Below are 10,795 nucleotides of genomic sequence, written 5' to 3'. Positions count from 1 at the left end.
CTAGCAATGCCCCTGGTTTCAGAGCTACCCGCGCATGGCGGTCGGTAATGGGCACTAGGAAAGGCTGCGAGCGAACATTAACCCCTCCAGTGCTGAACAGACAGCTGAGTGTGGAGACAGATGAGACAGCCTCACAAATTAAGCAGCCTCATCAAGAAATTAAAGAAACGGTACAGTACTGCACATTATGTTAAAATAGGAATGTATTTATTTAACATGTTTACTTTTGTTGTACATAACAATATAAATATTTAGTAATGCTGGGAAAAATGTCCAGTTAATGTACAGTCTAATGACAGTTGATCTTTAAAAAACCCTTTTGCAAGTATGTTTCAGCTAGAAGTTTTCTTTTTTCATAAAAACAGCCCAGTTATTGCAAACCTTTGAACAGTAGTATATACATGTATGTGTATGTGTGTATATATATATATATATAAACATATTGACACTGTCATTGTAAGCATTACTTTGTTGGCTGGCTGGTCACTGAGCGTGTCATGCCCCTCCCCCTGCTATTGTGATGCAAGCTGTCCACGTGCCACACCCTGTTATTGTGACACTGCTGCTGCCACATTCTGTTTCTGTGTCACTGCTGCTGCCAAACACTCTTATTGAGACACTACTGGTGAGCAGTGGCTATATAAACACTGGTGGTGAAAAACACAGAGTTTTGTTTAAACTCACGTTGCAAAATGTGGAGAATCGCTTTGGTTTTGATTGTAGCTGTCAGGATCCATGCGCTCTTTGCTCTTGAACTGTATACAAATAGCTGGGCGGTGCGCATACCTGATGGCTCTGCAGAGGCAGAACGCATAGCACGGAAATTTGGTTTCATCAATCTTGGGGAAGTGGTGCTTGGTAGTGATTTCTACCATCTAGTCCATCGGAGTATACAAAGGAAATCTTTCAGCCCTCACTGGGGTAGGCATGTTCAGCTGAAGAAAGAACCCAAGATTAGTTGGTTTGAGCAGCAGACCTTGAAGAGAAGGAAGAAAAGGCAAACTTATCCGGAGCCAACAGACCCCATGTTCCGCAAGCAGTGGTACCTGAATAAACATGGCAATCCTGACTTAGGCGTTCTGACTGCTTGGAGCCATGGGTACACTGGAAGGGGTGTGGTTGTGACCATTGTGGATGATGGACTTGAGAAGGACCACCCTGATCTGGCACAGAACTATGATCCAATGGCAAGTTATGACTTTAACAGTAATGATCCTGACCCTCAGCCCCGATATGACCCATCAAATGAGAACCACCACGGGACCCGCTGTGCAGGTGAGGTGGCTGCAATTGCCAATAATGGTATTTGTGGCACCGGAATCGCCTACAATGCTGCAATAGGCGGTGTGCGGATGCTGGACGGGTTGATCACAGATATTATCGAAGCTCAGTCGCTGAGTCTAAACCCACAGCATATTGACATTTATAGTGCCAGCTGGGGCCCTGAGGATGATGGGAAGATTGTGGATGGACCAGGAGTGCTTGCTTCTGAGGCTTTCGTTAAAGGAATAGCGAATGGTCGAGGTGGCCTTGGGTCTGTCTTTGTTTGGGCATCTGGAAATGGTGGATTGCATTATGACAACTGCAATGCTGATGGCTACTCTAACAGCATCTACACCATTTCTGTGGGTAGTACATCAGAAAATGGAAAGGTCCCGTGGTACAGTGAGGCGTGCTCAGCCTTACTAACCACTACATACAGCAGCGGCATCAACAACGAAGGGAAGATCGTCAGCACTGATATTCGTCACAAGTGCACAGATCAGTCTACTGGCACTTCAGCTTCTGCACCGCTTGCTACTGGAATTCTAGCTCTCGCGTTGGAGGCAAACCCAGCTCTAACATGGAGGGATTTACAGCATATTGTAGTAAGATCATCCAATCCCACCCACCTGACTGCTGAAGACTGGGTATCAAATGGAGTTGGAAGAAAAGTCAGCCACCATTATGGCTATGGGCTCCTGAACGCTGGACAAGTAGTAGAGCTGGCTAAAATGTGGGAGACAACTCGGCCTCAAAGAAAGTGCGTGATTGAGGTTGTAAACACCCCACAAAAACTGGATTCTGACCTACTGGTGACCGTGAATGTCACTGCCTGTCGTGGTTCCCCCAACCACATAGTGTCCCTGGAACACGTCCAAGCCCAAATCTCCCTAAGTTATAGTCGCAGAGGTGACCTGGAAATCTCTCTCACCAGCCCTATGGGCACCCGTTCTGTGTTGATGGCTTTGAGAGCATATGATACCAGCACTGATGGGTACAAAGACTGGTCTTTCATGACGACACACACTTGGGATGAAAATCCAGAGGGCATTTGGACCTTGGAACTTTTAAACAAGGGAGGCTATAGGAACCATGGATTTCTTAATAATTTCAAGCTGATTCTGTATGGTACAGAAGAAGACATGATGGCCAGAAGAATCCAGAGGTCTGTAAGGAGAGACTGTTTGACCTGGGACAGCAATGGGTTATGTACAAAATGTGAGTCACCGTATTACATCTTTGGAAAGCTCTGCCTGTCTTATTGCCCTCCCAAGCACTTCAAGACTACGCAGATGGTGGAGACAGAAGGATCTGATGGCTTTACCCTTATTTGTGCTGCTTGCCATCCATCCTGTAACACCTGTAACGGGAAGTCGGACAATAATTGTACTTCCTGCTCACCTTTGTCCACCTATAACGCCAAAAACCATTCCTGCTCACAGGCTCAATCTCCAAGTACAGACCTTAGCACCACTCCATCCACCCTGGCACCTAAAACTATAGCCATGGCTGTGGTTATAAGCTTGGCTTTCGTAGCCTCGATAGCGAAGCTGTTTTTCATTTGCTGGCTTCTCCGGAGAAGAACTGTAAACAAAGCTCAGTCTTCTGACGTAGAGAAGGGTAAGCTCTGTGCTCCTAATGATGAGGTGGAAGCTGAACAGGGAGCAGAATCTCAGCTTCTCCAACCTTCATATAGTGATGAGGACTAAAACAACAAGGAAGAGCAAAGACCCTGCCTGGCAATGATACAGAGACTTGACATGTTTTTGACATGAAAACATAACTTTTAGGTCATTTTGATGTGACTTACTTGATAGTTGGTATGGCCACACTCTTGGGGAGGGAATAGTGTGACGCCATCTCTGATTTGACATATCCGATCTGATTTATCATACGTGGATTAATAAAATCTGTTCTTTCCAAAACTATTCACTGCATCACTGACTTATTAGTTGTGTAACTGAGGATAATTTCTGGGAAAAGGTAGTATTTGTGAAAACAGACAAATATGCTCAACAGGGAAGCTTTGGACGGCTGCAATGCTTAGAGACACATTTGCGTTGTTAGTTTATTTCACACATTTGTATTGCATGGTTACATAATCTGAAAACAGACATGCGTCCTTCAAGTTTAGCCTTTCCCACATCTGTTAATTGCTGTTAATCCAAAAGAAGGCACTAAAAATCCAGTTTGTAGCTCTTTCCAATTTTGCAAAAACCAGGGGAAAAAATCCTTCTTGATCCCAGAATAGCAGTCAGATCTCTCCTTGGATCAAGAAGCTATTTCCCCATAATTTAAAAATGATATCCCTGAATATTATGTTTTTGCATGTATTCATCCAGTTGCTGTTTAAACTACCTCTGCAGGCAGAGAATTCCACATCCTTACTGTCCTTACTGTAAAAAACCCTTTCCTCTGCCTTAGACTAAATCTCCTTTCTTCCAGTCTAAATACGTGACCCCGTGTCCTGTGCATAGTGCTGTTTATGAATAGATTTCCAGACAATGGTTTGTTTTGGCCCTGAATATATTTGTATAATGTTATCATATCCCCTCTGAGGCTCCATTCTTCTAAACTAAAAATATTTACTTTTGTTAACCTTTCTTCATAACTAAAGAGTTCCATTCCATGTAATTAATTTTGTAGCCCATCTCTGCATTTTTTTAGTGTTATAAAATCCTTCTTTAGAATAGGTGGCCAAAATTGCACAGCATATTCAAGGTGTGGCCTTACCATTGATTTATAAAGAGGCAAAATTATATTTTTATCCCGCGAATTGATGCCCCTTTTTATACATGACAATACCTTACTGGCCTTAGCAGCTGCTGACTGACATTGCACATTGTTGCCTAGTTTGTTGTACAAACCAAATATGTAGGATTCCTTTGAAAATGTAAAGATATAAAAATAAAAGTTTAATTCACGGAATGTGTGGGGGATGAAAAAGTATTGGGCGACCTCAGATTTGCTCTTAGAGTTATGATTAACGCCTTGATGAAAAATCACGCAGATGACAGCGACAATTGACAGAGGGGGGGCAGTGAGAAGTGGCACAGGGGGTGAGACAGTTAGAAGTGGCAGAGGGGGCAGTGAGAAGGGGCAGAGGGGGGAAGGATAGTGAGAAGAGGGGGTACATACTTTGCCGACAAAGATGTCTTATACTGAGCTGTTTGTGGACAAAGTTGGCTCAGGCAGGGCTGTAATATGTGTGTAATCTGGGTGCTGGTCAGGTTCTATGTGGGCAATGAGGACGCCAGGGCTGGCTTTGAGGTGTGCGACCTGTGATCTATGCTGTGATTTAGTTGGTTATCTATACCTTTAATGCTGGGTTTATATGTGAATTCCAATATATTTATACCTGCAAAGCTGGGTGTGTGTTATTCTGTCGATCTGTATCTGCTACGCTATGTTTCCATACATTATTATTGTATACCTACAAATAGAGGGTTTGTATGTCTGATTCTGTTTATTTGATCTATACCATCATCGCTGAGTTAACGTGATTTTCAGTCTTCCCCTAATCTGCAGTCAGTGTGGCAATTTTTTTTGGTGTGGTAGCAGGGTCCAATTTTTTCAATACTTAAAAAAATGTTTTTGTTACAGCAGATTAGCTCTTTTGTTTAATGAAAGCTATTTGTTTGTTACAAGATTTTTTTCCTTTCTTTTTTGGGGGACGAGAGGGGTCGCCAGAGGAGTAGTCCGCACAGGGTGCCTGAACACCTAAGGCCGGCTCTGAGTGTATGAATGTGATAAGCTATTGTAAGGTCATTAAGACATATTTAAAAGAAACAATTGATTTAAAAGAAAAACAATTATATAAAAAAACAGTAGAAGCAGACTCGTCCGAATCATGTAATGAAAATATTTAGATAAACCATATAAAGTACATAATTTGCGAACTATTAACATTTTGAAACAAGTACTGGATAGACATGGATACAATGTGTCATATGTGTTACATGGGATATATCTTTTAATTTTAATTATACATAAAGATTTAGCCATCATATGATGACTGTGACATTGGTACATAATGACTTTGTGAGAAAATTGAAGTTTTAAGAAAGAACCAAGGTGTGAAGGACCGTATCAAGTTTTATTTACCTCCCCCACTGCGTGTAAAATAGCCAAAAGGAGTTGTTGGATACATCAGTCGCACTGTAAGAAGGTAACACCACTTGCTGGTAGTCACTCATTAAGTCTGGGCACAAAGGGGGGTCCAGACGATAGGTTGGACTCGTCTCAAGCCAGTGAAGAAATCCATTCCCCGAACCCTGAGTTGACGGCCAGGTAGGATGAAGAGGTGGTGCCTGCTTATAGTTTGTTGGGTAGTGACTGATGCCTTTTCAATAATTCCTTATTCTAGTGCTAATGCTAAGTGGGATGGGAACAAGAAGGTGACCAAATGGGAAAATACCAGAGCAAACAATCTAACTTTTTCATTAACAGGAGATAGTTCCATTGTCATTGATCTGTGTAAATTATTGTAAAGTATGCTAAGGCCCATGTATATATATGTTGGATGCCCGAAAAGCCCCCGGGAAGCGAAGTATAACATCATGCCTCGGTTGGGATTATGCTTTGCGGACAACAGCTAGTCGAGATTGGACTATATATATATATATATATATATATATATATATATATATATTATATATATATATATATATATATATATATATATATATATATATATGTATATATATGTGTGTGTGTGATGTGTGCACAGTAACGGCTGCAAAAGCAGACTCCACTGCTATTAAATCTGCTATGTGGTGTAGCCCTGGATCTTTTGGAGATCTAGCAATGCCCCTGGTTTCAGAGCTACCCGCGCATGGCGGTCGGTAATGGGCACTAGGAAAAGCTGCGAGCGAACATTAACCCCTCCAGTGCTGAACAGACAGCTGAGTGTGGAGACAGATGAGCCAGCCTCACAAATTAAGCAGCCTCATCAAGAAATTATAGAAACGGTACAGTACTGCACATTATGTTAAAATAGGAATGTATTTATTTAACATGTTTACTTTTGTTGTACATAACAATATAAATATTTAGTAATGTTGGGAAAAATGTCCAGTTAATGTACACTCTAATGACAGTTGATCTTTAAAAAACCCTTTTGCAAGTATGTTTCAGCTAGAAGTTTTCTTTTTTCATAAAAACAGCCCAGTTATTGCAAACCTTTGAACAGTAGTATATACATGTATGTGTATGTGTGTATATATATATATAAACATATTGACACTGTCATTGTAAGCATTACTTTGTTGGCTGGCTGGTCACTCAGAGTTTCATGCCCCTCCCCCTGCTATTGTGATGCAAGCTGTCCACGTGCCACACCCTGTTATTGTGACACTGCTGCTGCCACATTCTGTTTCTGTGTCACTGCTGCTGCCAAACACTCTTATTGAGACACTACTGGTGAGCAGTGGCTATATAAACACTGGTGGTGAAAAACACAGAGTTTTGTTTAAACTCACGTTGCAAAATGTGGAGAATCGCTTTGGTTTTGATTGTAGCTGTCGGGATCCATGCGCTCTTTGCTCTTGAACTGTATACAAATAGCTGGGCGGTGCGCATACCTGATGGCTCTGCAGAGGCAGAACGCATAGCAAGGAAATTTGGTTTCATCAATCTTGGGGAAGTGGTGCTTGGTAGTGATTTCTACCATCTAGTCCATCGGAGTATACAAAGGAAATCTTTCAGCCCTCACTGGGGTAGGCATGTTCAGCTGAAGAAAGAACCCAAGATTAGTTCGTTTGAGCAGCAGACCTTGAAGAGAAGGAAGAAAAGACAAACTTATCCGGAGCCAACAGACCCCATGTTCCGCAAGCAGTGGTACCTGAATAAAAATGTCAAACCTGACTTAGGCGTTCTGACTGCTTGGAGCCATGGGTACACTGGAAGGGGTGTGGTTGTGACCATTGTGGATGATGGACTTGAAAAGGACCACCCTGATCTGGCACAGAACTATGATCCAATGGCAAGTTATGACTTTAACAGTAATGATCCTGACCCTCAGCCCCGATATGACCCATCAAATGAGAACCACCACGGGACCCGCTGTGCAGGTGAGGTGGCTGCAGTTGCCAATAATGGTATTTGTGGCACCGGAATCGCCTACAATGCTGCAATAGGCGGTGTGCGGATGCTGGACGGGTTGATCACAGATATTATCGAAGCTCAGTCGCTGAGTCTAAACCCACAGCATATTGACATTTATAGTGCCAGCTGGGGCCCTGAGGATGATGGGAAGATTGTGGACGGACCAGGAGTGCTTGCTTCTGAGGCTTTCGTTAAAGGAATAGCGAATGGTCGAGGTGGCCTTGGATCTGTCTTTGTTTGGGCATCTGGAAATGGTGGATTGCATTATGACAACTGCAACGCTGATGGCTACTCTAACAGCATCTACACCATTTCTGTGGGTAGTACATCAGAAAATGGAAAGGTCCCGTGGTACAGTGAGGCGTGCTCAGCCTTACTAACCACTACATACAGCAGCGGCATCAACAACGAAGGGAAGATCGTCAGCACTGATATTCGTCACAAGTGCACAGATCAGTCTACTGGCACTTCAGCTTCTGCACCGCTTGCTACTGGAATTCTAGCTCTCGCGTTGGAGGCAAACCCAGCTCTAACATGGAGGGATTTACAGCATATTGTAGTAAGATCATCCAATCCCACCCACCTGACTGCTGAAGACTGGGTATCAAATGGAGTTGGACGAAAAGTCAGCCACCATTATGGCTATGGGCTCCTGAACGCTGGACAAGTAGTAGAGCTGGCTAAAATGTGGGAGACAACTCGGCCTCAAAGAAAGTGCCTGATTGAGGTTGTAAACACCCCACAAAAACTGGATTCTGACCTACTGGTGACCGTGAATGTCACTGCCTGTCATGGTTCCCCCAACCACATAGTGTCCCTGGAACACGTCCAAGCCCAAATCTCCCTAAGTTATAGTCGCAGAGGTGACCTGGAAATCTCTCTCACCAGCCCTATGGGCACCCGTTCTGTGTTGATGGCTTTGAGACCATATGATACCAGCACCGATGGGTACAAAGACTGGTCTTTCATGACGACACACACTTGGGATGAAAATCCACAGGGCATTTGGACCTTGGAACTTTTAAACAAGGGAGGCTATAGGAACCATGGATTTCTTAATAATTTCAAGCTGATTCTGTATGGTACAGAAGAAGACATGATGGCCAGAAGAATCCAGAGGTCTGTAAGGAGAGACTGTTTGACCTTTGACAGCAATGGGTTATGTACAAAATGTGAGTCACCGTATTACATCTTTGGAAAGCTCTGCCTGTCTTATTGCCCTCCCAAGCACTTCAAGACTAGGCAGACGGTGGAGACAGAAGGATCTGATGGCTTTACCCGTATTTGTGCTGCTTGCCATCCATCCTGTAACACCTGTAACGGGAAGTCGGACAATAATTGCACTTCCTGCTCACCTTTGTCCACCTACAACGCCAAAAACCATTCCTGCTCACAGGCTCAATCTCCAAGTACAGACCTTAGCACCACTCCATCCATCCTGGCACCTAAAACTATAGCCATGGCTGTGGTTATAAGCTTGGTTTTCGTAGCCTCGATAGCGAAGCTGTTTTTCATTTGCTGGCTTCTCCGGAGAAGAACTGTAAACAAAGCTCAGTCTTCTGACGTAGAGAAGGGTAAGCTCTGTGCTCCTAATGATGAGGTGGAAGCTGAACAGGGAGCAGAATCTCAGCTTCTCCAACCTTCATATAGTGATGAGGACTAAAACAACAAGGAAGAGCAAAGACCCTGCCTGGCAATGATACAGAGACTTGACATGTTTTTGACATGAAAACATAACTTTTAGGTCATTTTGATGTGACTTACTTGATAGTTGGTATGGCCACACTCTTGGGGAGGGAATAGTGTGAAGCCATCTCTGATTTGACATATCCGATCTGATTTATCATACGTGGATTAATAAAATCTGTTCTTTCCAAAACTATTCACTGCATCACTGACTTATTAGTTGTGTAACTGAGGATAGTTTCTGGGAAAAGGTAGTATTTGTAAAAGCAGACAAATATGCTCAACAGGGAAACTTTGGACGGCTGCAATGCTTAGAGACACATTTGCGTTGTTAGTTTATTTCACACATTTGTATTGCATAGTTACATAATCTGAAAACAGACATGCGTCCTTCAAGTTTAGCCTTTCCCACATCTGTTAATTGCTGTTAATCTAAAAGAAGGCACTAAAAATCCAGTTTGTAGCTCTTTCTAATTTTGCAAAAACTAGGGGAAAAAATCCTTCTTGATCCCAGAATAGCAGTCAGATCTCTCCTTGGACCAAGAAGCTATTTCCCCATAATTTAAAAATGATATCCCTGAATATTATGTTTTTGCATGTATTCATCCAGTTGCTGTTTAAACTACCTCTGCAGGCAGAGAATTCCACATCCTTACTGTCCTTACTGTAAAAAACCCTTTCCTCTGCCTTAGACTAAATCTCCTTTCTTCCAGTCTAAACGCGTGACCACGTGTCCTGTGCATAGTCCTGTTTATGAATAGGTTTCCAGACAATGGTTTGTTTTGGCCCCGAATATATTTGTATAATGCTATCGTATCCCCTCTGAGGCTCCATTCTTCTAAACTAAACAGATTTACTTTTGTTAACCTTTCTTCATAACTAAAGAGTTCAATTCCATGTAATTAATTTTGTAGCCCACCTCTTCATTTTTTCTAGTGCTATAAAATCCTTCTTTAGAATAGGTTCCCAAAATTGCACAGCATATTCAAGGTGTGGTCTTACCATTGATTTATAAAGAGGCAAAATTATATTTTTATCCCGCGAATTGATGCCCTTTTTATACATGACAATACCTTACTGGCCTTAGCAGCTGCTGACTGACATTGCACATTGTTGCCTAGTTTGTTGTACAAACCAAATATGTAGGATTCCTTTGAAAATGTAAAGATATAAAAATAAAAGTATAATTCACAGAATGTATGGGGGATGAAAAATTATTGGGCGACCTCAGATTTGCTCTTAGAGTTATGATTAACGCCTTGATGAAAAATCACACAGATGACAGCGACAATTGACGGGGGGGGCAGTGAGAAGTGGCACAGGGGGTGAGGCAGTTAGAAGTGGCAGAGGGGGCAGTGAGAAGGGGCAGAGGGGGGAAGGATAGTGAGAAGAGGGGGTACATACTTTGCCGACAAAGATGTCTTATACTGGGCTGTTTGGGGACAAAGTTGGCTCAGGCTGGGCTGTAATGTGTGTAATCTGGGTGCTGGTCAGGTTCTATGTGGGCAATGAGGACGCCAGGGCTGGCTTTGGGGTGTGCGACCTGTGATCTATGCTGTGATTTAGGGGGTTATCTATAGCTTTAATGCTGAGTTTATATGTGAATTCCAATATATTTATACCTGCAAAGCTGGGTGTGTGTTATTCTGTCGATCTGTATCTGCTACGCTATGTTTCCGTACATTATTATTGTATACCTACAAATAGAGGGTTTGTATGTCTGATTCTGTTTATTTGATCT

The 10,795-nt window shown here is 42.7% G+C and overlaps 2 protein-coding genes across 2 annotated transcripts; both read left to right on the top strand.

The window, feature by feature from the left end:
- Positions 1–571: 571 nt before the first annotated feature.
- LOC128500961 (proprotein convertase subtilisin/kexin type 4-like) lies at positions 572–2,972 on the top strand. Its single transcript, XM_053470333.1, has one exon. The coding sequence runs from the start codon at positions 693–695 to the stop codon at positions 2,970–2,972; it is 2,280 nt and encodes a 759-aa protein (XP_053326308.1). The 5' UTR covers positions 572–692.
- A 3,658-nt stretch (positions 2,973–6,630) lies between these two features.
- On the top strand, positions 6,631–9,031 carry LOC128500960 (proprotein convertase subtilisin/kexin type 4-like). Its single transcript, XM_053470332.1, has one exon. The coding sequence runs from the start codon at positions 6,752–6,754 to the stop codon at positions 9,029–9,031; it is 2,280 nt and encodes a 759-aa protein (XP_053326307.1). The 5' UTR covers positions 6,631–6,751.
- Positions 9,032–10,795: the final 1,764 nt, after the last annotated feature.

Source organism: Spea bombifrons, chromosome 6, assembly GCF_027358695.1.
Source record: "Spea bombifrons isolate aSpeBom1 chromosome 6, aSpeBom1.2.pri, whole genome shotgun sequence".
NCBI lineage: Eukaryota > Metazoa > Chordata > Amphibia > Anura > Pelobatidae > Spea > Spea bombifrons.
This window is presented reverse-complemented; position numbering and strand designations above follow the sequence as displayed.

Excerpts from the sequence above, each read along its gene's own strand:
- LOC128500960 (XM_053470332.1), top strand. The coding sequence starts at position 6,752 with ATGTGGAGAATCGCTTTGGTTTTGATTGTAGCTGTCGGGATCCATGCG.
- LOC128500961 (XM_053470333.1), top strand. The coding sequence starts at position 693 with ATGTGGAGAATCGCTTTGGTTTTGATTGTAGCTGTCAGGATCCATGCG.